Source organism: Hypanus sabinus, chromosome 8, assembly GCF_030144855.1.
Source record: "Hypanus sabinus isolate sHypSab1 chromosome 8, sHypSab1.hap1, whole genome shotgun sequence".
NCBI classification, from domain to species: domain Eukaryota; kingdom Metazoa; phylum Chordata; class Chondrichthyes; order Myliobatiformes; family Dasyatidae; genus Hypanus; species Hypanus sabinus.
The window spans coordinates 79,766,194-79,793,815 of NC_082713.1; the positions used below are offsets into that span (position 1 = coordinate 79,766,194).

Genomic DNA, 27,622 nt, shown 5'->3' on the forward strand with positions numbered 1-27,622 from the left:
GAGGAGAGTAAAGCTCTGGAATCCTTTATGCAATACCACTGAGGCTCAGTCCTGGGAAGATTCGGGGAAGAGATCAATAGGCTTTTGAACATTTTGATCAAGGAACATTGTGCAGCGGAGTAGTGATGACGTGCAGAATTAGCTGTGATCTTAATGATGGAGCGAGGCACAAGAGCCCACATTTTTCTGAAGCACTGCAGGTCACGATGAGCGGAAATGATGGTTACTAGCATTCACGTGGAACCTGAGGCAGCGATTGCAGACACAGTTACCTGAAACTGGCATTACAGATTGACAGGGTGGTGAAGAAGGTTTATGACTTGGTGGACTTTATCAGTCAGTGCACTGAGTACTTAAGTTGAGATGTTATTTTGCACTTGTACAAGACATTGGTGAGGCCACACATTGGAATATTGTGATTGGTTTTGGTCATCCTGCTACCCTTAAGCCAGAAAGAGTGCTGAGATTTAGGGTGATGGTGCCAGAACTCAAGGATCTGAGTTATGAAGAGAAGAGTTAAAAGAGAATGAGGGTTGATTTTATGCAAGTATATAAAATCATGAGGGGCGCAGACAGGGTGAATATGCAGTCTTTCGTCCAGGGTTGATGAATCAAGAACTAGGGAGCATGATTTAAGGTGAGAGGGGAAAGATTTAAAAGGAACCTGAGCGACCATGTTTCCACTCAGAGAGCGGTATACATGTGGAATTAGCTGTCAGAGGAAGTGGTTGAGGTGGGTACATTAACATTTAAAAGGTACCTGGAGAGGCACATGGACAGGAAAGATTGAGAGGGATATGAACTAAAGATGGGCAAATGGGACTAGTTTAGATGGGTATCTTGTTTGGTATGAACTAGTTGAGCTCTATGGCCTGTTTCCATGCTCTACGTCTCGACAGTTATCATTTGAGAGAATTCAGCATGTAAGTGACATTTCAAAGAAGGCATGGCAGCATCTCTACTTTCTTAGAAGTCTGCACAGATCCAGCACTCCATCTGGAACTTGACAACTTTCTATTTATGCATAGTGGAGACTATCCTGACCGGCTGCATACTGGCCTGTTATGGAAACACAAGTAGTAGATTCAGGCCAGACCACCACAGGAAAATCCCTCCCCACCACTGAACACATCTCCGAGGTGTACTGCCACAAGCAAGTGGCATCCACCATCGAGGACCCCACTATCCAGGCCATCGGGAAGAAGGCACGGAGTCTCAGGTCCCACACCACCAGGTTCAGGAACAGTTACAACAATCAGGCTCCTAAACCAGTGTGGATAACTTCACACACCTCAATAAATAGTTGATTCTACAACCCATGGACTCTCTTTCAAGAACTCTAAAACACATGTCCTCGATATTATTTATATATTTATTGTTTGTTTTTCTTTTTGGACTTGCATATTGGTTGGTTGTCCATCTTCGTGTGTAGTTCTTCATGGATTCAATTGTGTTTCTTTGTATCTACCATGAATGTCCTTAAAAAAATGCATCTCAGGGTATTAAATGGTGACACAGATGTACTTTGATAATAACTTTACGTTAACTTTGAAGTAAGCATAGCAGGAAGAGAGCAGGGGACCAAGGCTAGATGTTGGGGTGTAAGTTTATGGAAGTGGGGAGAGAGGCAGGTGATCTCACTGGGCTATGGCTGCATAGTAATGATGGATCCAGTCTCCAGCAGGATAAGAGGGGAGTCATTGGAAAGGTATAATCTGATTAGAGACAAGTCCATGAGACAGATAGCTGATAGGTTACGCTGCTCTCTGTCACAGAGCGCAATATTATTTGGTACGGCCATTATGGGAGGAGAAGAAACCTGAAGGGAAGGATCTAAATATAGTGGTGGAACAACGAACTGACAGGAAGCTGACAGCATTCACAGATTTGTGAAAGGAGAAGGAGGGCAGGGTGATAGAGTGACAGGGGATAGAATAGTGCTTGAGGACTGGAAATCACCCACAGTATTGCTAGTAATGAGGATGGGAAGGGTTGCAAAGAAAGTAAAGATCATGACAGTTTTAAATCTGCTCTGATCAGTTTATCAGCATGAGACGAACATTTAATGTTAGACACTTCCAGTAACCATGGAAAAGTGATATCTATCTTCCAGTAACTCACTGGTGATTCTGCTGCCGTTTTGGAGATTTGGCCTCAATGTGAAGATGTGTCCCTTTCACAATGGGATCAATGTGGTGAAGGCTGACTGTAGTCAATATCTGTAGATTAGTGCAGTTACAAGAAGATGTACAGACTTGCCATCTCATTCACTCCGACGTCCGTGAGAATAAAATTAATTTACAAACAGCTTACCATTTTAAGCACTTTATTTTTTTAAAAGGTCAGAAATTAATCAATGGCAAAAGGTAAAATACTGAAATATGTAGCATACAGCACATTTTATCTAAAGCACATACAAGCACTATAGCAAGCTAATCTGGCAGCAATCTAAAGAGAAAAGAAATTCAAAGCTACTGTCTTGCTTGTAGCAGTTGAGGGAATGAACAGCTTCAGCTTCTGTGCGATTTGGGGACCACTGCTTCGAAGGGGAAACATTACATTCACAGCAAATCAGTTCATGTACTCTGAGCTGTGAAAGGTGGGGAGGAGTGGTATTAAATAAAGTGCAAGGGTGTAGTCACATTCTAACTTGTCGCAGAAACAATCTTTCTCTCTCTCTCACACACACACACACACACATACTTGTTAGATTTCAAATTAATTTGGAGTTTCAGATGCACAACAGAAAAGTCCTTCTGGCGCCGGGTATAAAGTGACAGAATGCACCTTAAATGAACAACTGCACATGTCCCCATTTACAGATGCTTATGGTGAACCAGAAAAAAAAACGTCTCTCATCCCTCAGCTGCTACCAAAAAGCAGCCATGGCAACAAAATCAGGCTTCCACCGTGAGAGTGCGTCTGTGTACAGTATTGTAGAACTTGGACCTTTCAGATCAGTGTAACATGATTTGCTTTGTTTTCTGTTTATTTTGTGTGTTGATGGCTAATTTCTCTTTGTTTTACAGTTTAGAGTATTTCAACAGTAGGATAATATCAGGCTGCTGAGGGTTTGGTTTCAGCCTCTCGAACCGTTCATTACACAGTAAAGCTATGGCAGAACTACAAAGCTTTTCTTAACAGCACAGCGCCGTCATGCTTGTGGATAAGTGTTTATAGCAAAAACCATTCCTCCTTTCCTTTATTTTCCCCCAAACTATTAGCAATGCCAAACTTATTTACCGTAACAAACTTTCCCGTATTTAACACAATCCTTTTTTTTATTCAAAATAAGATCTGATTTCTTTTCTTTCAATAACTATGTACATAAGTGCAAAAAAAAGATGTGTCACACACAATCACACACTAACAGGTCAAATCAGTTAAACTGCAGCAATCTCAGATTTTTCAGAGTGTATTTTACAACACCATACCACACTTTCTAGTTATAAAACCCGGTTCTACCTCAATGTGTTGTAAACCACTTTGACTGAGAAATAAAATGTACAGACACAGATTCAGGTCATGTACGTTTTGAGTGGAACTTTGGGTATTTAAGATAGTCAAAGGATATTTTGCCTGAGTGTGTCTAACTGTACCTTTTTTAAGTTCATGCCGATGTACATTTTTTTTAAAATTACAAGTGAAAATTCACAAATAATTTATACAAAGGTAGCCATGTTGTAGTTTTGTTGCCATAGCAACAACTCAATATCATAATTAGTTAACAATGAATCTATCATTGTAAGAGTTACATACAAAGTTAATTTTGTACTAAAATGTAAACTACATAAACTAGGTATGTATTGTATTAAACTTTTACCATATCCCAGTGAAGGTTAGCATTAAAATAAATGACTTTTAATGAATTAATAAATGCTTTCAAATACAAATGTTAAAACCAAACTTCTTTTAACAGTCCCTCAGATTTAAATTATTAGTTTCTAACTGACTGCAATTAAAACTAAGCAATCAACATAAGAAGTTGAGAAACTACAGCAATCAGGGTTAGAAAGTGAAATATTTAGATTTGAGTCTTATCACTGATACTATATTGTGTGCTGTTATGTACTTACATTGAGATTATTGGCTCAAACTTCTAAAGATTATATCATTGAAACCACTATAGCATCTAAGGCCTATCACAGGCACGCAGTTTAATTATATCATTATCTTGCTGATCCTTCTGAGAGGAATGGAACTTTTTTCTCCATAGATTTTTCATTCTCAGCATACATTTACTGTGAAACACACAAGAATGAAGTAATTTAGTACTATATAATCCTGTCAGATTCACCAACAGACGCTGCAAACTACATGAACTAAAATTTCCAAGTAGTTAAAGGAACATATGGCTGTTAACAATGAATTTCCCAATTAATATAACCATTTCAGTGGCTTCAAAGCACTATTCTGATTACTGTCATTAAACTAGCTTTGTGATGCGCTTGTGGTGAAGATTAATATCTTTATCCAGCCTATCTAGAAAATTCCCTGTTTCTGTCCTCAACTCTCTTTCTTCCCACTTTTCTTTGTGTGACCCGTTTTATCCAAGACTCAGGATTTCTTGCATATCATTTGCATAAGGCTGAGAGAACTAAAGAAAAGAAGAACAAAACTGGATAATGTGAAAGAGATGGTTTAGTGATAAGGTGACTTGAAATTGAATGGGGACTGAGACTAACGGTAACTAATACCAGAGAACAGCCCATCCATTTATGTGATACAAAGAAACGATTCCTTGGAGCAGGAACTTTTTATTTAGAGTCACGCTTAGACAATGTGACTATAATGAAGAATGTATATGAGCTAATGACTTTTATAGTCTAGCGACTTCCTTTTAGTTAAATCACTGGAATAACTGATTGCACATTTAATATTGTTTTTCTTAGTAGTGCGGCTTTAAAAGTGGCATTTTTTGCACATTTTCCTTTTTTATTTGGCGACACTAGTGACTTGAGCTTATTACGTTCCTTTTAAATCTCTCTTTTGTAATCTGCCAGCGATATTAAAACATCTGTGGCATCTCACTAAACTACTATAAAAATCTCCATAGTACTTATTAATGAAAAGCTCTGACCTTCCTTTTTTGAGAAGTTATTTTAATATCCGAATTTACATTCTCCTGCATTTGGGATGGGGAAGTGGCAGTGTGAATGAAGGTTAGATATTCAGTTCAGAGGGTTATTCTTTACATTATATTCATCCAAGAGAAATGGTCGCTGGCAAGACTAGCATTTATTACACAAAGCTAAATGCCCTTGAGGAAGTGATGTTGATTCACCCATTTGAAGTGTCTGCGATAAATCAGGTGGGGAGTTTCAGGATTTGTCCCAGTGACAATGTTCAAACCAGGATTGGGTGTGATTGGGAGGGGAACCTGCAGGAAATGCGTTTGCATTGCTCCTTTACTGTTCTGAGTTTGATGGTGGACGTCTCAGCCACTGTGAGTGGTTGGAGGAGAGAGTTAATGTCGATGGAGAGCCAGTAGTGGTTATTGTTGAGCTTCTTGAGTGTGGGAGATTTCCATTAGCCTCCAGACTTATGATTCGGTAGTTGGTGGAAAGGCTTTGGAGAGTCAAATGAGGAGTCACTCAGTGAACAGAACTCTGTTTTCATAGCCATACTTTTTATTTGGGATATCCCCAGTAAAGGTGAGCCCTCCCCTCCAGGATATTGATGGATTGGATTTTGTAATGAATATTGAATGTCTGGGGAGATAGTTAGATGTTAGACATGCCTGGCACTTGTGTGGTTTGAATGTTACTTGCTGGTTACCAACCCAAGCCTGAATTTTCCATTGGAATGAATGGACTTGTTCTAGTTATATACTTCTTAACATTCAAACAGCACCTTCCTCCTCCCTCTGTTAACACAGTATTAAAACCACTGGTTTACATTTGCAGTAGAGATCCAAAATAGGTTTTATACATACCCAGCTTTCAAATGGCATCACCTGGGACATTACACAGTGCAGCAGGATTGTAAATGGAGGGTGTGTGAATTGCCCCAGGCAGTGTCAGTTTTACCCGACTCTGGATGGGTCCACTGCCTCACTAGTTCCTAGATCCTTTTGAGTGTTAACCTTGGTCTTTCCCAACAGCTCTCCAATTCACCCTGTTAAGGGGGAACTAATGTGGTCCATCCATTATAATTGAAGTTCCACTGCTGAGCCAAGTTTATTATTCCTGTGATCCCAACCAATGCTTTCAAAGCATGTGTAGGGCCCAAGGCTGCCAGTGAAAGCTCTTCTCTAGGGTCTATCACAGTGAAAAACAACTCCCTACTATACCTCAATGGCAAATTACAGAAATGATTGGGCCAAGTTATTTTGTCTTAGCTTCGAAGAACCAGGCCTGTTTTAATCATGTCAGCACACAACATTCATTCAGGCTGGTGACACTCGCCTAGCTCTCTCTGAGGCACTGGAACACAATGAAAAGGAAGTAGTTCTGACCAGCTATATAATGAGATTATACACAAACACATGCAAGGCTATTCCACAATAGCCAGGCCTATTTTATCACAACAGTTCAGGAGGAAAAACAGGACAAAAATATTTATATTAGAGAGCATGCCGTTAGCAGAAATGCCAGTTTTCACTCTGATGTTGGCTGTTACCATGACTCACCAACTCTACAGGTTAGCCAGTGCAAATCTGCCACTTCAATATTAGTGGAATTGTTTTGTAATATGTTCACACAGGTAGTAATAATATAAGTTGTTCTAAGATTTTGAATGAAATATTTATATGGTTGAGCACTGTGCAATGTCCCTGATCATAACTAGCTAATGTGTAGTTGTGAAGCATGCATATTTATACTGAAAATATTGCTATACAAAACATGTCCATTAAATTTGCCTGTACTACAAGTTTATAAAATTTGATGTTACACAGACAAGGCATAATTGGAAAGAGGATACACAGGTAACGGCATGCTCACTCAACTAATTTGATTATTTTTGTCCTGTTTCTCAATGACATTCATTTTTTCTTTGTTAAAAGGGAACATGATCAAATAGGAGGCTATTGAGGAATATGTTTCATGAAAGACATTTCCTTAAAAACAAAACTATTTTTTTTATTCTGATGTAAACTTAACATTTAGTTAAGATAACACTCTTACATAAAAATTGAGACAGATAACCAATTTCCATTAATATACATTAAACCAACAGTCTTCATACATTGAAAATGCTTTTCACTATTAACATGAATTGATTATAAATGTGTTACAGCAATGAGATATAAGAAGTAGTATACCTCATTTAATTACTACACATACGTAGTGTCTAACAGGAGTAAGTAAATATACGACATTTTTATAGTGCTTTTTGTTTTTCTTCTTGACATTCCCATCATTTTGGTTTTGGTTAGCATGTAGGCTGTGGTAGGCTTACTGTAGAGATGGTAGGCGGGAAGTGATGGGAGTATGTACAGAAAGGCCATGTGCAGCTCCCCAAGGAGAAGTTCTGGTACTCCACCAGATTGCTGTTCAGTATTTCAGCCTGACGTCCTATAGTATAAGCGAAAGGAAGAAGCAGAGTCAGAGTATGAAGCAGATGTCTTAATATATTATTCAACCTTCCTGCCTAACCTTATTCAACCCTGATACATCACACTGTAAATTACATAATCTTTCACAACCACATTAATTAATAACTTACCATTACCTGAACTCAGAGATTCACAGTTGCATCTTACCAATGCAGAAAGCAGCTGACTTTAATAGGTTTGGGGAGCATTACTTTAATTAATAATAAGAGCAGGGCTTAGTTTAGTTTGCATATATTAGGTATATAGTGGTTGTACCATATGGAATTACACTATGCATACTCGGCTCCAGGGGAAAAGAGGGCAGGGAGGAGAGATAAATTTCCCCAGCTGGGTTGGGATGGTGTGGTCAGCAAGTCTGACAAGGGGAAAACTCAGCAGGTGTCTGTCCAAGGCCAAGTGCCAAGGACCCGAGTACAGAGTCCATGTAACAGAGTTCACACACCCGAATGTCCCACAGTCCCTAAACTGACCAGCCAACAGTCAGGGTCATTGGTCGACACCCACATGCTGTATTGTACCACTACTGGCTCGTCTCCTCACACTTACCTTTCACAGCTTGCACGCTCTGCACTCAGACTGACGAGGTGAGACTGTGTCTTCCCACTATCAGCCACGGCGGGCCTGCAAGGCCTCACCTGACTCACTGGCAAAGAACGTACCCAGTGGCAGTCATGATTGACTCAAGTCCACACATCCAATCTTGCTTCTCACGTTCCATTTTCTGCTCATCCTACAATCTCTTTTGAAGTTTGAAGATGATACCTTTAAGCTTCAACCCTTTCGTCTCACCATAACCTAACTGTGTGTCTTTTAGCCTTTCAATGGCCCAGAGATGTGGGCTGGCCCAGGCATTGCAGCAAAATCCAGCAGATGCTCCAAGTAGGTAGCAGGGTACAATCCATCCCTTCCAGCTGCCAGTCGGGGGTTCCCCGATGATCAGAGCAGTGGGATCAGCAAGTGGAGTGACAGGCCTGGACCCCTGCACCACATCGAGGGCAGTGCGGCACCAAGCTTGGGTCAGACAGAGCCCGTTCTGCTCAACGCTGAAGTGGTGAGCAAGAAGTGTGAAGACAGCCATATACAGTGGTGGTGTCAGCCTATGTAGTAATATCAGCAGAGAATGTGAGTGTTGCAGTGAGAGCCCACCCTGTTGACCTACACTCAGTGGCCACTTTTTTTTAGGTAGACCTGCTCATTAACACAAATAACTAATCAGCCAATCACATAGCATCAACTCAATCCATAAACACATACAGACATGGTCAAGAGGTTCAGTTGTTGTTTAGACCAAACATCAAAATGGGGAAGAAATGTGATCTGAGTGACTTTCACCATGGAATGATTGTTGCTGCCAGATGGAGTGATTTGACAATCTCAGGGACTGCTAATCCCCTGGGATTGACACGCACGGCAGACTCTAGAGTTAACAGAGAACAGTGAAAAAAAAACAAAAAAAAATCCAGTGAGTGGCAGTTCTGTGAATGAAAATGTGAGAGGTCCAGGAGAACGACCAAACTGGTTAAAGCTAACTCAGTAACTCAATAACCACACATTACAATAGAGGTATGCAGAAAAGCATGTCTGAATGCACAAAACGTGGATGGGCAGCAGCAGCAGCACCACAAAAATACACCCAGTGGCCACTTTATTAGGTAAAGGAGGTAAGTGGCCAGTGAGTGTCTAGTCCTGGGCAAAGCACTGAATAAAAAGGCCAGTTTGTACTCCCGTAATTATTGTATTTCTGGAGCACCTTAGCTTTAAGAAACTAAGGGGTAAGTGGTGGAAAGAGTGAGCAGCTTCAAGTTCCTGGTGACAATGTCTCCAGTGATCTGTCTTGGGCCCACAAAGAAGGTAGTGTCAGTGGCTCTACATTGTTAGGAGCTTGTGGAGATCTGGTATGACTCTTGCAAATTTCTATTGATGTTCAGTGGAGAATATTTTCATGGTTGCATCACAGCCTGGTTTGGAAGATCAAATGCACAGGACTGCATCTCAGGTGTAACTCTCCCCACCTCTGAGGACACCTTTAAGAAACGGTGCTTCAGAGGTACGGCATTGATTGTTAAGGACCCTCACCATCTGGGACATCCCTCCTTGCATAACTACCATCAGGAAGGAGATATAGTTCAAAGTTCAAAGTAAATTTATTATCAAAGTACATATGTGCCACCATACACAATCCTAAGATTCATTTTCTTGCGGGCATACTCACTCAATAAATCTATAATAATATAGTAACCATAATAAACTCAATGAAACACCACACCAACTTGGGTGTTCAACCAGTGTGCAAAAGACAACAAACTGTGCAAATACAAAAAGAAAGGAATAATAGTAATAAATAAATAAGCAATAAATATCAAGAACATGAGATAAGGAGTCCTTGAATGTGAACATTTCAATGATGGGGGCAAATGAAGTTGAATGAACCTCTCCCCCTTGGTTCAAGAGCCTGATGGCTGAGGGGTAATAACTGTTCCTGAACCTGGTGCTGTGAGTCCTGAGGCTCTTGTACCTTCTACAGCACACACCAATGCTAGAGGAACTCAGCAAGTCAGGCAGCATCTATGGAAATAAATAAACAGTCGATGTTTCGGGCTGAGACCCTTCTTTGGGACTGGAAGGAAAAGGGTAAGATGTCAAAATAAGAAGAGGAGGGAAAGGAGAATAGCTAGAGGTGATAGGTGTAGCTAGCTGGGTAGGAAAGGTAAAGAGCTGGAGAGGAAGGAATCTCACAAGAAAGGAAAGTAGACCATGGAGAAAGGGAAGGAGGGGACCAAGAAGGAGGTGATAGGCAAGTGAGAAGAGGAAAGAGGTCAGGGCAGGGATATAGAAGAAGAGGAGAGGAGGAGGGAATTTTTTTATTGAAAGGAGAAATCAATATTTAAGTCATCAAGATGGATACTATGCAGACAGAATAAAAGGTGTTGCTCCTCCACCCTGAGGGTGGCTTCATTGTGGCATAAGAGAAGGCCATGGACCAGCATGTCAGAACGGGAATGGGAATCTGAACTAAAATGTTTGGCCACCGGGAAGTTCTGCTTTCGGCAGATGGAAAGGAGGTGCTTGACGGAGTAGTCTCCCGATTTACGGCAATATCACCAAAATAGTAGTAGTAGAGGAGGCTGCATTGGAGAACCAGACACAATAGATTCGCAGGTGAAGTGTTGCCCCAGCAGATTGTACTGGCAACAGAAAGAAGATAACATGACCTAGGCAGTGGGTGTCCCTGATGATGGACGCTGCTTCCCATAACAGCACTCGATATAGATGTGCTCAATGGTGGGGAGCACTTCACCCTTGAAGGAGTGGGCCATATCCACTACTTTCTGTAGGATTTTCCATTTTAGGGCATTGGTGTTTCCATACCAGGCTGTGATACAGCGGTCAATATACTCCCCACTACACATTTATAATAGTTTGTGAAAGCTTTAGATATCATGCTGAATCTTTGCGAACTCCTAAAGAAGTAGTGGCTCAGCCATGCTTTCTTTATAATTGCACACGTGCTGAGCCCAGGACGGATCCTCTTAAGTAATAGCAGCCTAAAGATCAATACTCAGTGATTCAAGAGCCGCTTCTTTCCTTCTGCTATCAATTTGCTGAATCTGCATGGACCTATGGACACTACTTTAATATTGCTTGTTTTGCACCATTAATTTATAGTAATTTTTATGTCTGCACTGTATTGCTGCCACAAACAACAAATTCCACATCAATATAAAACAGTGATAATAAACGTGATTCTGGTACCTGCACTGAACTTTCTCTGTAACCCTACATTCTATTTTCCTTTTAACACAATGCATCCAAGTATGGAATGAAATGTCTGGGTGGCAGGCAAATTAAAACTTTTCAATATTTCTTGGTATGTGACAATGATGAACTAATCCAACTCATTCTGTGTTGAACACAACCATGGAACCCAGGCATAATGTGCTGGCAATAACGTGAGCTTTCACTCTGCGTTCTGGGTTGGTGAGAGCATCACGAGCATTAGGCCCCTTCCCAACTATTGTGGCCAGCACAGCTCATGCTACAATTGTACATCGTATTTCAAGTTGAATGCAAACTCACACCCCAAACAACGCCCACAGGAGATCCAAACAATGTTGTCCTTATAGAGATATACAGCATGGAAAACAGGCCCTTTGGACAAACTGAAGTGCCTAACAGTCCCATTTGTCTACATTTGGCCCACATCCTTTACAACTTTTATTATCCATGCATCTGTCTATACGTCCTTGAAATATTGTAACTGCACCACTTCCTCAGGCAATTTGCTCTAGAAATACACCAACCTTTGTGTGAAAATTTGCTCCTCGGGGTCCTCTTAAATCTTTCCCCTCTCATTTTAAATCTATTCCCTCTAATTTTGGACTTCCCTAACCTGGGAAAAGACTGTGACCATTCATCTTAACACCTTTCTTGATTTTATAAACCTCTACAAAAGGTCCATCTCAACTTCCTTCATTCCAGAAAAAAATGCCCCAGCTAATCCAGCCTCCCCTTGAGGTCATACTGTCTTCATATGACATACTAAAAATATTTATTTATTCAGATACAGGGCAGAATAGCCCCCCTGGCCCTTTGAGCCACATCACACAACAAACCCCGATTTTCACACAGAGTGTGGTGGGTACATGGATCAAGCTGACAGAGGAAGTAGTAAGGTTGAGTACAATTCCAATGTTTAAAAGACATTTGGACATGTTTATGGGTAGGAGAAGTTTTAATGGATATGGGTCAAATCATAGATAGGCATCTTGGTCATTGTAGACAAGTTGGGTTGAAGGAACAGCTTCTGAGGAGCAGAACTCTATGAATCTGCTTACTTGTTGTGGATTTTGCCATGTACCTTGTCAAGACTGAATGTTGTGTGAGTATTGTTGCTCACAGATATTATCTCAGGAACTGCCTCCATCAGTACAAGTCTTCTGGAGAAAAAAATCACTGATGATGAAGTCTGAGCCAGAACATTAGTCTGACTAGGCCCCTGGAAGCTGAGATGATTGATGACCAATAACTGCAACAGCATCCTTGATGCTAGACATGGCTCTCGCTAGTAGAGGAGTTCTCCCTTCCTTCCTACTGACAACTGAAGTGACATCTGATCAAGAACAGCCCTTCTTAGCTCACAAATGGATTTCAGCTTTATTGTGCTTAATTGGGAACAAATCTTACTGGGCTCTGATAACCAACTGTTCTGGTAATACCCAGACTGAGGGTCAGTATTGGTGGAAAAGTGCCACTGGGTGAACTGTCCATCATTTTACAGAATAAAGCTTAAAGGCTATTCATACAAGACTAGAATAGGATATGGACCAAATGCAGGCAAATGGGTTTCATATTCAGTAGATAGGAAAAAAGGTTAGCATGGGCCTCTTTCTGTACTGTATGAGACAATGACCATGAGAGAAACTACAGAAGTCCTTGTCAGAGACATCAATGTCCACAACAGCAAATTGATAAATTTGGAATTGATTTGATATTTTCTGTACTGGGAAACAAATAAATGTTAAATAACAGTCAAAAACTATCTCACTCACAAATGTGCTTCAAGTAAAGAAGCATATAATCTGGACTGCCTAACTTCAGTCCTACATTATGTAGACAGCAATGAATCTGATCGGTGGATAACATTACCAAAGATGGATATATGGAATGAGCTCCCGAGAATCAGAATCAATATCACAATCAGAATTGGAATCAGTTTTAATATCACTGGCAAATTGTATGTTGTGAAATATGTTGTTTTGCAGCAGCAGTACATTGTAATGCATAATAATAAAAACCATAAATTACAATAGAAAAAAAATATATATAACTAAATTAAATTAGTGCAAAAACAGTGCAAAAAATAGTAAGGTAGCAGTGTACATGGGTTCTTTGTCCATTCACAAATATGATAATGGAGGGGATGAAGCTGTTTCTGAAATATTGAGTGAGTGTCTTCAGGCTTTTGTTCCTCCTCCCTGATGGTAGCAATGAATAGAAGGCATTTCCTGGGTGGAGGGGATCTTTAATGATGGATGCCGCCTTTTTGAGGCATCCTCTTTTGAAGATGTCCTCAATGTTGCTGCCCATGATGGAGCTGGCTAAGTTTACAACCTCTTGCAGCTTTTTCCAATCCTGTGCTGTGGCCCTCCCCCATACCAGATGGTGATGAAACCAGAATGCTCTCCACGGAAATCTGCAAGAGTCTTTGGTACATACTGAATCTCCTCAAACTCCGAATGAAATATAGCCACTGCCTTGCCCTTTTTGTAATTGTGTCAATTAGGTCCTCAGAGATGCTGACAGCCAGGAACTTGAAAATGCTCACCCTTTCCACTGCTGAAGCCTCAATGAGGACTAGTGTGTGTTCCTACGACTTGCCCTCCCTGAAGTCCACAGGCAACTACTTGGTCTTCTAAAGTTGAATTCAAGGCTGTTGTTACGACATCATTAAATCAGCTGATCTATCTCACTCCTGTATTCCTCCTTGTCACCACCTGAAATTCTGTTGCACTGTTAGCAAGTTTATAGATGACATTTGAGTGTGCCTAGCTTTGAAATAGGTGGCAACCACTGACTGCAGCAGTGGGAGGTTGAAGATGTCCTTAAACACAAGTTGGCACATGTTTTCACAGTCCTACCAAGTACACCATCAGGGCCTGATGCCTTGCGACATTTTACCCTCTTGAAAGAAGTTCTGCCATTGGCCTCTGAGATGCAAGGTCACCAGATGCTACAGCAATTCGCATAGGTGTAGTTGCATTGTCCCTTTCACAGTATGCATAAAAGGCATTCAACTCATCTGGGAAAGAAGCATCACAGCCATTCATCACATTAGGTTTCACCTTGTAGGAAGTAATGGCCTATAAACCCTGCCAAGGCTGACGTGCATCCAATTCCACTTCTAACCTCAAACAGAATTGTGTTTTTCAATCTTAAAATAGTCTTCCTTAGGCCGTACCTGGACTCCTTTTAGAGTTCTGGATCACCGGTCTTGAGTGCCACAGATCTAGCCCTCAGTAGATTACAAAACCCCTAGATCAACCATGGATTTTGGTTATGTCCAGTATGTTCTCGAGGCCATAAATTCAACTACACTGGTCTTGATGAAGTTGGTGACAACAGTGGCATATTCATTCAGATTCAAAGATGAGTCGCTGAATATTGTCCAGTCCACCATCTCAAGGCAGTCCTGTAGGCGCTTCTCTGCCTCCTTGGTCCTCTGCATACCTTCTTGATCCTCAACACTGGTGCTGCGGTCTTTAGACTCCACCTGTATGCTGGGAATAGAAGTAGAGCCAGGTGATTGGACTTTCCAAAGTGTGGGATAACATGGTCAGCGTTCTTGATGGTGGTATGACAGTGGTCAAGTGTGTTGTCTCCTCTGGTTATACAGGTGATATGTTGGTGGTAGTTATTCAGAGACTTCTTCCAGCTGGCCTGGTTGAAATCCCCCGCAATGATAGGGTTAAACTGGTAGAGGTGGGTACAAATACATTTAAAATACATTTGGACATACATATGAATAAGAAATATTTAAAAGAATATGGGCCAAATGCAAACAACTGAGACTAGCTCAGGAAAGGATGCTAGTTACCATCGACGAGTTGGAAGAATTATAGGACTCTCTGACTCCAGATACAGATAGATTTTCAGTGTGACCAATGAACACTGCAGGCTGTATGAACACACCCAACAGGACAGATGAGTTGAAAGTACATGAAGAATTATGTGGATTTGTTCTGACAGTCACTATAGTGATATGGTTGCATAGCGACCAACTAAATATACGGGGCATTTGATATTTTGGAAAAGACAAAGAAAGGAACAAGAGGCCAATGAGTTCTGTTAATGGAAGGTTGGATGCAACTGTAATGATGAAAAAATATATTGGCTCAGAAAGTGAAGATGTAGAAGCAATTTGTGGGGTGAGAAGAATGTGCTCTTTAATGAAAAGATGGCCTATACTGTGGCTAAATTTGCCAAAGGTACAAAGGTAACTTGGGTAGCAATCTGTGAGGAAGACATAAAGGGCTTGCGTGGGGATATCAGCTGATTAATTGAGTGGACAACTAATTGCCATTTGAGTATAAAGTGGGAACATGTAAGGTTTTCCTCTTTAGAAAAATTAATGTAAAGGGGGTTTCTTTTTTTTCTTTGTTACTGTTGGGAAAGGGTTTCCTTTTGTTAACTAGCAGGAATGCTAATTTACTGATAACGAGAATGGTATTCCTTTGTAAACCAAATGGGGATTAATGTTCTTTCTTCTGAGTCTGTAAGCTTTTGTTGACGGGCTTTTGGGCAGATCGGCGCGAGGGGGTCGAGAGAGAGGACGCCATGCTCTAAGCTGGGCGAGGATCGGACCCCAAAGGGGGGTCCGAGGCCGGGAGATTCTCCGAGGGGGGGGGGGATGAAGCTAGATGTGCTTGGTTGACCACTTGGAGGGTCCTGAGCTGTTTGGAGAGTCGAGGAGTTCGGAGGGGATCGAATGGTGGCCAGAAGACTTCAGTAATTGAGCTCCAACGGCTGTGCACGAAGAGGTTTGGACTTTGATAAGTTTGGTGCCTTTTCTTTAATTTTCTCTTCATATATACTGTATCGTTATTAATCACTTAGTTATAGTAACCTTTATAAATTGTATTCATTTAATCGCATATGGTGTACTGTCTGTTTTTGGGCGAGGCGGGGACATCACACAGCATCCACACCAGCTGATTACCCAGTTTGGCGGGGCCGAAGGCTGCTCCCCTAGACGAAACGAGCTGAGCGAGCCTGAGGCGACCCAGGGGATTACATTAAAAAATCAAATTATTAATTAAATAGAGCAAGTTTACAAATGATTGCAGCTGAACACCAGCCTGGGGGTTCATAACATATGAAAACAAAGAAAGTAAATTGCAAGTGCAACTTAGAAAACTTATGGATCTTGATTAGGAGTATAGAACGGAAGTTTAGATGCAACTTTATTGGGCACTCATAGTGTCACAGAGTTATACAGCACAGAAGGTGGCCCTTAATTCCAACTTGTCCAAGGCATCAACACTTGGGGTATTCTGTATAGTCTTGGCTTCCATATTTTCCTGGAATGAGAGGGCTGACGTACGAAGAGAGGTTAGGCAGGAATTTTGAAGAATGACAGATGATGTTATTGAAACATATAACATTTTGGGAAGAATTAAGAGTGTGGATGCTGACAACAGGGATACCTAGAACCAGAGGGAGAGTCACAAAATCAGAGATCTCCCATTTCGGATGGAGGTGAGGAAGAATTTATTCTCTCAGAGAGTTGTGAAGATTAGGAATTCTCTTCTCCACCATGTTGTTGAGGGGGAGGCTGACAGACATTTGAACCACAAGGTATACGAGTGCAGGAGTGGGGTTTTGAGGCCAACCCTGGATGAGGCACAGGAGACCTGCTCATGCCCCTGCTCCTATATTCCAGTGTTACATAAACTATACTCCTGTACCCATCCAATACTCTTTAAAAAAAAATCCAAATGATTAATTATTCCATGTCCCCTTCACGCCAAGACATCTACATCATAAAGGCTGTCTGTTCCCCAGGTAGAACTGTCAAATACTAATGGACATGCATTTAAAGTGAAAGGGGGAGAATTCAAGGAGATGTTGCAGGGCAAGGTTTTTTTTTTACACAGAGTTGTCTGGAATAGACTGCCAGGGGTAGTGGTAAGAGAAGACACAATAGTAGCAGTTAAGAAGCTTTTAGATTGATACATTAATATGCAGAGAATGTGAGGTGAAGCAATTTAGTTTAATTCAACATTGAATTCATGATGAGGCATAGGGCTTGTTCCTGTGCTGTTTCATGATCTATCTCAAAAACGTACAGCTTGCTAGCTTGATTGCTCACTGTAGAATGCTCCTGGTAAGTAAAGAACTGAGAAAATCTAGATGGAGTTCAGAATCAGAATTAAAATCTGGTTTATCATCACGGGCATATAATGTGAAATTCGTTGTTTTGCGGCAGCAGTACATTGCAATACATAATAATAAAAACTATAAATTACATTAAGCTGTACTGTATATATTTAATATTTAAATAAGTAGTACAAAAAGAAAGGGAAAAGTACTGAGTGTTCATGGGTTTATTGTTCATTCAGGAATCTGATGACAGAGGGGAAGAAGCTGTTTCTGAAACACTGACTGAGTGTTTTCAGGTCCCTGCATATCCTCCCTGATGGTAGCAATGACAAGAGGGCAGGTCCTGGGTGATGAGGGTCCTTAATGACGGATTCGCTCTTTTTGAGGCATCACCTTTTGAAGTTGACCTGGATGGTGGGGAAATTCGCGCCCATGATGTAGTTGGCTGAGTTTCCAACTTGCTGCAGTTTTTTCTGAGCCTGTGCAGTGGTCCCTCTATTCCAGACAGAGTGCTCATATGGTACATCTGTAGAAATTTGTGAGTGTCTGTGGTGGCATACTAATTCCTTCCCAAACTCCTAATGAAACATCGCTGCTGTCGTGCCTTCTTTGTAATTGCATCAATATGTTGGGTCCAGGATAGATCTTCAGAGATGTTGAGACCCAGGAACTTGAAACTGCTCACCCTCTCCACTGCTATCCCTCAAGGAAAACTGGTGTGTGTTCACTCGACTTCCCCTTCCTGAAGTCCACGATCAATTCCTTGGTCTTATTGATGGGTTGTTGCACAGCACCACTCAACCAGCTGATCTATCTCATTCCTATACACATCCTCATCACCATCTGATATTCTGCCAACAATAGCTGTGTCATCAGCAAATTTATAGATTGCGTTTGAGCTGTGCCTAGCCACACAGTCATGGGTCATAGACAGAGTAGAGCAGTAGGCTAAGTGCGCATCTTTGAGGTATGCCAGTATTGATTGTCAGCAAGAAAGAGACGTTATTTCCCATCTACACAGATTATGGTTTCCCAGTGAGGAAGTTAAGGATCCAGTTGCAGAGGAAGAAATAGAGGCCCAGGTTTTGGAGCTTGTTGAGGAGAACTCAGGGTATGATTGTGTTGAATGCAGAACTGTAATCAATAAACAGTAGCCTGACAAAGGTATTACTATTGTCCAGGTGATCCAGGGTTGAGAGAAGAGTCTATAAGATTGCATGCTTTATAGACCTACATATAGGGAAACTGCAGTGTGTCCAGGTCCTTGCTTAGGCAGGAGTTGATTCTGGCCATGACCAACCTCTCAAAGCATTTCATCACTATAGATGTGAGTGCTACTGGACTCACCCTGCTCTTCTTGGGCACTGTTATGATTGTCAGTCTTCTGGAGCAAGTGGGAACCTCCAACTGCAGCAATGAGAGACTGATGACGTCCTTGAACATTCCCCCCAGTTGGTTGGCACAAGTTTTCAGAACCCTGCCAGGTACACCATCAGGGCCTGATGCCTCTTGAAAAATATTCTGTCCTTGGCCTCTGAGACAGAGATCACAGTGTCACTCTGTGCTGCAGTGATTCGGACAGGTGTAGTTTTATTCCCCCTTTCAAAGCGTGCATAAAATGCACTGGTCTCATCTGGGAGAGAAGCATCACAACCATTCATCATGTAGAAAGTACTGACCTGCTAACCCTGCCAGAGCTGATGTGCATCTGAAACGGTCTCTAACCTCAATCGGGATTGTGTTTTCCACTCTCAAAATAGCCTTCTATAGGCTGCACATATATTTCTTATATAGTTCCGGATCACTGGTCTTGAGTGCCGCAAACGTAGCCCTCAGCAGACTACGAATATCTTGGATCATTCACGACTTTTGCTTTGGGTATGTCCAGTATGTTCTCAAAGGCACAGGCTCATCCACATAGGTTTTAGAGAAGTTGGAGACAACTACTGTGTATTCATTCAGATTCAAGGCTGAATCCCTGAATATTGTCCAATCCACCAACTCAAAGCAGTCTTGTGGATACTCCCCTGCCTCCTTTGACTATATCTTCAACATAGGTGCTGCCGTCCTTAGTCTCCACCTGTACCCCAAGGACAGAAGAACAGACAGGTGGTTCAACTTTCCAAAGTGTGGGCTTACGACGGCGCGGTCAGTGTTCTTGATGGTGGTAAACAGGAGAAGTGTGTTGGCTCCTCTGGTTCTGCAGGTGCTATGCTGGGGGTAGTTGTTTCGAGACTTCTTCAAGCTGACCTGGTTGAAATCTCCCCCAATGACAGGGAAGGTGTCAAGGTGCACAGTTTCGCACCAGCTGATGATGATGCTCGGCTCCTCCAGTGCCTGCCTAATGTTGACCTGAGGTGGAATGTACACTCCTACCAGGATGATGGCAGGAAACCTCTTCAGCAGATAAGAAGGACAACACTTGATCATGATATGTTCCAGATCGGGTGAGCAAGACCAAGACAGAACCTGCCACGTTTGTGCACCATAATGAGTTAATCATTCTCTACCTCCTCTGTCTTTAAAAGACTGAGCTGTCCTGTCTTTGCAGAGAATGGAGAAGCCATTGGCAGGTGAAGGGAGATTAAAATGAGCTGGGGTGGGACTTGGGTAAAAATGGTTGTTCAATTGTTGGCATGAACTCAGCAAATTGCCTATTTCAATGCTCCATCATTTTATGACTCACTCCTTATTGTGCAAAGGAAGATGGTTAAAGTTATTCTAGGTTCAGCCCTAGGACATTATTTCAGGAGTTCTTAGGCACAGAGTCCAACAACTTCCAGCTAATCCTTCAAGGTAGCTCCCTAAATTGAAAGCAAGTGTCATAACATGTAGCAAGGCCGAGATAACATTAAAGAAAGTGCTGATGAATTTTAAGTGATAATTATTTACACAAACATCAAACAATGAATATTCTCTTGACAGCTTCAATGGGACATACACCTCCCAACTGTAAACCACCATGAATCTGACCGGTGTTGTGAAAGGTCACATCAGAGATGATGATGGAGGGTACTGGGGTGTTGGTTAACATGTATAGTTCTGCCTTTAGGACAGTTTTTGTCATCCTGGCACCACTAATTTTGCAGCATGGCTTTTTGAAAGCTGATTGGAATCTTGGACAGCTCCTAGTTTATTACTTGGTAATCTGATTTCACACAACATTCCACCCAAATACTTTGCGCAGAAAATAATCACATGATCATGGGCTAATAGAGTTATACTGGCTCTTCAATCCAACCGACCAAAATGCCTGTCAAAGCTATCAAAATCTATCTAAGTACCCGGCCCATATCTCTCTAATTCTTTCCTATCCACGTATCTGTTCAAATGCTTTTTAAAAGTTTAATCCTTCACACCTCTACTGCTTCCCGAATCCCACCAACTTTTGTGTGAAAAACTTGTCCCAAAAATATATTTTCACACATGCAAATGCATTAATTGGAATCAGTGGACAACAGGGGAAAAGCAGGGCTGTAAGGTACTCGACTGGCAACTTCACCATTAAACCATCCCAAATATATTGTATATCCAAAATGCCTTTGGAAATAATTATCAAGGAAGAACTGCCACTGGGCCATATAGAGCAACATTAAACTAGATTCATGAAAGTTTAGTTAACAGTGTTGGCTTTAGGGGAAGTTAATGGACTGAAGTTCATTAGAATCATTATCAGTTCCTACCACCCTGTTCACCCCATTTCTATCTGTGTAATGTCTTTTCCATCACATATCTATTACCTGTTCCCCAATTCCCTCACATGCTAACAACATCAGTGACCATTTCTATTGGCCACTGAGCCTACCAACATGTCTTTAGGGTCTGGGAGCAGATTGGAGCACACAGACAACAGCTGAGGTCAGGATTGAACTGGGGTCACTGCAGTTGTGAGGCAGCTACACTATCTGTAACACCACTGTGACACAAGTGTGGACCCCAAGATATCCAGGGTTTAGGATCACTTTACTATTGAAACTCCTTACATTTTTTCTCTCTTGGCCATTGATTTAATAAACTCACTTTATTTTAATATACACCAGAATGAATCACAAACAATGTGCTTAAGCAAGGGATCAGACTTGGTTTATTGCCAGAAACTTGGCCCTGAGGCCAATTCAAACTTCCCTAGAGCTCACAACTTAGTTGGACACAGCGTAGTTCTCAGCAGTGCAGCAGCAACAGCGGAGATTCCATCACTTAGTTTATACGTTAAACTGAACCCATCTTTTTCTTCATTTGTTCACTGGCTACACTAGTATCTATTGTTCACTTCAATCTGACCAGGAGCCATGATGCTTTCTAGAACACTTCAGAGAGCAAGACTGCTGACAACACCAGGTATGGATAAATGGATAATATGTTTCCTTCACAGAAGGATGTTCATGAAACAGGTGGGTTTATGCAAAATCTCAGTAGCTCTAAGGTGATTATCATTGATACCAGGTTAAGTAAGTTCCTTTTCTTAATCAGATGTATTACTTAATTAGATGTGGAATCTTTCTATGCACACTCGGAAACAGCCACATCTCTTGTGTTAACATATGATAACTTTCAAAGCACTTCACTGCCTACAAAGCACTTTTGGGCATCCTGAAAGTTGAACTGATGGAACCATTTTTATTTTCCCTTTAACTAAGGACAGAAAAATCTTATAGAAATGTAACATAATTACACAAATAAATAATTGAATCTTAAACACAAAGTACACCGCAGATGCTGTGGTCAAAACAACATGTACAACATGCTGGAGGAACTCAGCAGGTCGGTTAGCATCCGTGGAAACGAGCAGTCAACATTTCGGGCCGAGAGCTGACAAAGGGTCTTGGCCCGAAACGCTGACTGCTTGATTGCACGGATGCTGCCCGACCTGCTGAGTTCCTCCAGTGTGTTGTACGAGTTGCTAATAATTGAATCCTTCTGGCTTTGAGTAATTAAACTATTAAATCAAAATCTAAAAAAAGTTAACATTGCGGTTGAAGAACCTGCATTGGAAGTGTCTGATCTGCTGAGTTATTTCCAGCAATTTATATTTTTATTTCAGGTTTCCAGCAAATGCATTTTTTAATCTTTTTTATGCCTTTCAATAAAGTAGCCATGTTGGGTAAATTAATTATTACATAATACAGGAAATCAGGAAGTCGGTTTAAGTTGTGGAACAAGAGGGGTGATTAGCAGATAAGGAATGGTGCTGAAATTTTGAGTTCAATTTCATTGGTCCAGAGCAAAATAAGGTAAATTTTCAAAGTTTTGGAGTAGATTGAAGGAATCATCTGATTTTTATTTCCACTGATTATTCTTGTTTCCCTTTAATTTAATTTTGATTTTAATTTTATTTTTTTATTTTTAATTTAATAAGAGAAACTAGCATTCTAACCTCTTATTCCTTTGCCTTAACAACCACAGAAATGCATCTACAACCAGAGTAGGTGACAGTGGCCAAGGATGTTCTAGCAATGCATTAAACACATTCTGTACCACTTTAGACAGAAGTAGAAATGCTCAGCGGGTGAGGCAGCATCTGTAGAAAGAAACGGTGTTTGTCTTTAGGTTGAATTCTCTTCTTCATATTCTGATGCAACTTTGGCTGTTTCTCTCTACATAGATGCTTTTTGACCTGCTGATGGCAATTGTTCCTTTTTGATTTCTGTGCTGATGTTTAAACAGCAAATGGCTTGGAGGTGGATTTGTGGCTGAAGTTAGCTAATATATATTTTAAGCTCTTTTAAAACTTCGAAACACAGGTTGTTGCAGAGAGTTATGCTACCCCTGAGCCACAATAGCTGCGTTCCAACCACAATATACAGAATTACTTTGGAATCGTGCAGTTCACATCTATATAGTCCAGGATACAATATCAGACAATTAAAAATACAAACTGCATGCAACTGGTTAACATGCCAGATTCCTTGTTTAAAACCACATTGATATGATTAAAACGTGAGTTCTAGAATGAACCATTGCGACCATGAATTCTTATCATCATCAACATCACCGGCTGAATTACTTGGCTTTGTCAGAAAGAATGAAACAATAATTTGTAGGCACTGACAGAAACTCTAATTAGTTTGTATTAGTAATTGAAAGAAACTTACTGTTCTATTCGTAAGGTCTACATCTGTGTAACAAACATGCTGCTACTGAGTTCATCTATTGATAAAATGGGCATCTAAGGTGGAAGAAATTTCAGATTAAAATTTGATCCTTTAAAAGCAACTTATCCCGAATATATTAACATTCACATGCTAGCACATAAACATTACATAAACAGCTGTATGCAGTGAATGAATTAACTGACAGTTTTAAAATCAGGGAAAAATAATGTCACTAAAACTATGCATAGCTACTTCCAGATTGTATCAAAAACTGAAGTTGCGACTGAAGAATACTCAACTTTAAACAACTTTCCTCAACTTAAACTTAGCAAAACTGAAAGACTTTGAAATCTGTGCTGATTTTAAAGCAACAACTCACTTGGAGCAAGAAATGTCAAATAAAAGCTATTTAAAGAGCCAAACCTGATTGGCTGTTGCTGCAAACGGAACGTTGGTGGCAGGTGTTGTTGTTGCAGACACAGTGGTAGGCGTAGCGCCGTGCATCATGGGTACTTTCAGTAGGGGACACCATGGAAGCAACAAACGGGAAGGGTGTAGCGTTATGGTGACCATGGCAACATGTGGTGTGGATTGCAGGCGTGGCAGGTATCACAGCAACAAGCCATGTGACATCATCATGAAGGGTGATACCAGCATGCAATCACAGTGCAAAAAGCAAGACAGCATTGAAAGAAATAAAAAAAAACAAAAGAGAAAAAAAAGAGAAAGCTTATTACAATTGTAATTAAGGAGAACTTAAAACACTCTAAAAGACTTTGTACATTATCAGGCACATAATGATGTATTTGTGCAATTATATAAAATAAAACACAGACTTTGAAGCAATGTATTTAACAGGTACTTGACAAAAATTCTATCTGAAATTTTCTAGATACAGTTAACAATCCCAATTTTGTAGTTCCTTATTAAAATTAATTAACTGGAAACATACTAGAACTAATTACATTCTATGAGGAAAGTGGGTGTGTTTATCAAACAAAGGCGACTACTTAGTTCCAAATTTACTGAATCCTGAATGAGAACAATCAAAAGTCAGATAATATCTTTATTAACCTTGCCTCTCGTTACTTCTTACGCGCACACACACAAATATACAAACAGACACACAAAACACATGTGGATGACCATATACACTAACACACACACATGCACGTTTATTCAAGCAGATACATATTTGCACAAACAGAATGCATACACAAATATGTATACACGTATGCACAAACACACAGACTCAGGAGCTGCTCAATGAAAAGTCCACAAACTGATCCATGCCTTATTGTTGGTAGCTGCAGCATGTATGATCAGACCTAAAGTTCTGTCTTTTTCTGCTCTAAACCTCTGGCTTTGCAAGCCCCAGCTACAGGATGTCTAATCAAACTTGGGTAGGTGTCCTATTCTCTCAGAGACTCGATGTTGGGGCTGTACCTAGAGTAATTTGCCATGTTCGGAGCACCCCATGAGTCCAGATTGCATTCCTTTTGCTCTAGTGTTCAAGCTAAACAATTATTTTAGAATAAAATCATAAATCATAACTAGAAGAGAGAAAAAAACAGCAGAGTAAATGTTCCAGGTGAAGATGATGATAAGTTATTAACCTTAAGTCCTTGTTACTTCTCTCTCTCTCACCCCCCTCCCCCACAGATGCTGCCTGACCCATTGAATATTTCCACCATTTTCAGTTCTTCATTTTTAATTGATAGCAGTGGCTTCCGGAATTATTTTGAATCTCCTGAGATTCCAGTTCCACCCTCCACTCGTGCACAGTTGCCTGCGGTTTATACCAAGCAGGCTTAGGGGTTGGGGGTGCCCCTGGATCTATCGTTCCTGCTCATCGCGTTCTCTGTCCATCTGACATGTCTGATTTCTCAGACTGCTCTGTTCAAATCCCACATGGACCAGGATCAGAGGAAAAGTTGCTCCTACCGTTTCCTCTGCAAGACCACCCGCCCAGTCACATGGCACCCTGAACTGAAAATATATTGCTATTAATAGACAGCTCTGCCATCTGAACTGTGCTACACATTCAAGCAAATTGGGGAACTTCTACACATTCAGCCCTGTCTGGGTGGGTATGTGGAGTTCGCACGTTCTTCCTGTGACTGTATTTCCCTAGAGAGCTCATGACAACATGCTGGTGAATTAATTGGCCAGTGCACATTTCTCCTGGTGAAGGGCGCTAGGATCTGGTGGAGGTGAGGGGTGTTAACAGGAGTGTGGGGAGAATCAAATGGTGTTTGTGTAGGACTTGTGAAAATGTCTGTATTTGATGGCTGATGGCTGGTGGCTCTATGACTACATCAGATAAACAACTCTTGTTTCACAACAGAGCTCTACAGGTGTTAGAGGGGCAATTTTAGTCAGTCAGTGTTTGGGGTGAGACATTACCATTTGCAAAACATATCCTCACAAGGGGTTAAAACTGGGTGTTATAGCAACTGAGCCATGACTTATGTTGAGCTGGTTATGTTAAACCTGCTCCTCACCTAGGTGAAACTGAACAGGACAATTCCTAAGTGCTAACTTGGATACTAGTTATAGTGGCATGGTATTGGCACTGAAGTGGAGCATATATCATCAATGAGCAACAGTGAGACCAACTGCGACAAACAATTAGCCAGAGGAACTCAGCAGGTCAGGTGGGGTGTGTGTGCGTGTGGCCTTCTGAAAATCCAATTAAACAACATCCACTGACTATCCTTTGTCTATCCTGCCTGTTATTTCCTTAAAGAATTCCAACAGATTTGTCAGGCAAGGTTTCCCCTTAAGGAATCCGTGCAAACTCTGGCCTACTTTATCATGTGCCTCCAAGTACCCTGAAATCTCATCCTTACATCTCCAACATCTTCCACTGAAGCCAGACTAACTGGCTTATCATTTCCTTTCCTCTGCCTTCCTCCCTTCTGAAAGAGTGGGCTGACATGTTGACAATCCAGGTCAAAACCCTGCAAAATTTCTTTCCTCCCACTAAGTTCTCTTGGGAGGATGTTTGTTGTTCAAATTCCAGCATCTGCAGTCTCTGTTGTGGGAGTGGGAGCTAGAATATATCCAGGAATGGTGAAAACTGTGGAATTGTGTTTCTGTCTAAATCTAATTTACTCAGCCATATACCTAGTGTACTAAAAGAGATGTGTATTCAGATTCCTTTGTCTGTCCCCCCACAACTCATCCTGCAGGGAGAGTGAGTCCTATTCACCTCCAGTCCCAGCTTCCTCCTGTCAGCTTCTGCTTTCAAACAGTCACTGTCCATTTACAGAACCACAGAGTCACACAACACATAGACCACCATGTCCGTGTGAACTATCGGATGTCCCATTCACCAGTACTTGGTCTGTAGCTCTCTGTACACTTGTCTGGATGCTTCTCAAGAGAGTCCCTGTCTCCATCTCCTCACTAGGTAGCACATTTTCGATTCCAACCAAAAAACCCCCCACAAGTCCCCTCAAAGCTTCTTACCCCTCAACTTATACCTCTTGTTTTGGACACACCCCACCAAGAAAAAAAAGCTATTTATACCCTTTAGAAAGTTACATAACTCTCTCCAGTTACCCTTCAGCCTCCTCCTCCCCGTATAAGCAATTCCAGCCTTTCCAGTCTCCCCTTATAAATGAGACACTGCAATCCAGGTCACATCCTGGTGAATCCCCACTGCATCCTCTCCAGTGCTGTTACATCATTTCTACTGTGTGACAAAGCAGAACTGCACACAGTCCTGGCTAATGTTTTATAACAACATCATATGTACGATGTCCTTGTCTTATATTTCTTCCTGAGGCTATATCACAACCTCTCACATTTCCTCCTCCCTGCTCTGCCGATAACTGTTCCAAGTAAAACAAACTGAACTCCACCTTGCCATTTTTCTGAATATTTGTTGACAAAAATAGGCCCATTTTGTAGGAAAAGATTAGGACCCAGTAATTGGCTGTGAATTTGGCCTCAGTTCCTAGAAGGGCAGGTATAATTGGCATAGTAAATTACTATCACCTACCGATCCTCTACCTTCCTCCAATAAGAGAGATGTTACCCTAACCTGGAAACGACGACTACACTGCAATGGCCCTGTTACAGGCCA

General features: G+C 41.2%; 1 protein-coding gene across 4 annotated transcripts in view; it reads right to left on the reverse strand.

The window, feature by feature from the left end:
- Nucleotides 1-2,834: 2,834 nt before the first annotated feature.
- The window catches only part of LOC132398264 (muscleblind-like protein 3), a 134,266-nt gene continuing 109,478 nt past the window's right edge, over nucleotides 2,835-27,622 (reverse strand). For all 4 annotated transcript variants that reach the window (XM_059977415.1, XM_059977414.1, XM_059977413.1 and 1 more), the window contains 3 exons: nucleotides 23,953-24,041; nucleotides 23,530-23,603; nucleotides 2,835-7,517 (listed from right to left, as the gene is read on the reverse strand). In XM_059977415.1, coding sequence (XP_059833398.1) covers nucleotides 23,547-23,603; nucleotides 23,953-24,041 — 146 coding nt within the window. In that variant the 3' untranslated portion in view covers nucleotides 2,835-7,517; nucleotides 23,530-23,546. The remainder of the gene's footprint in view (nucleotides 7,518-23,529; nucleotides 23,604-23,952; nucleotides 24,042-27,622) is intronic.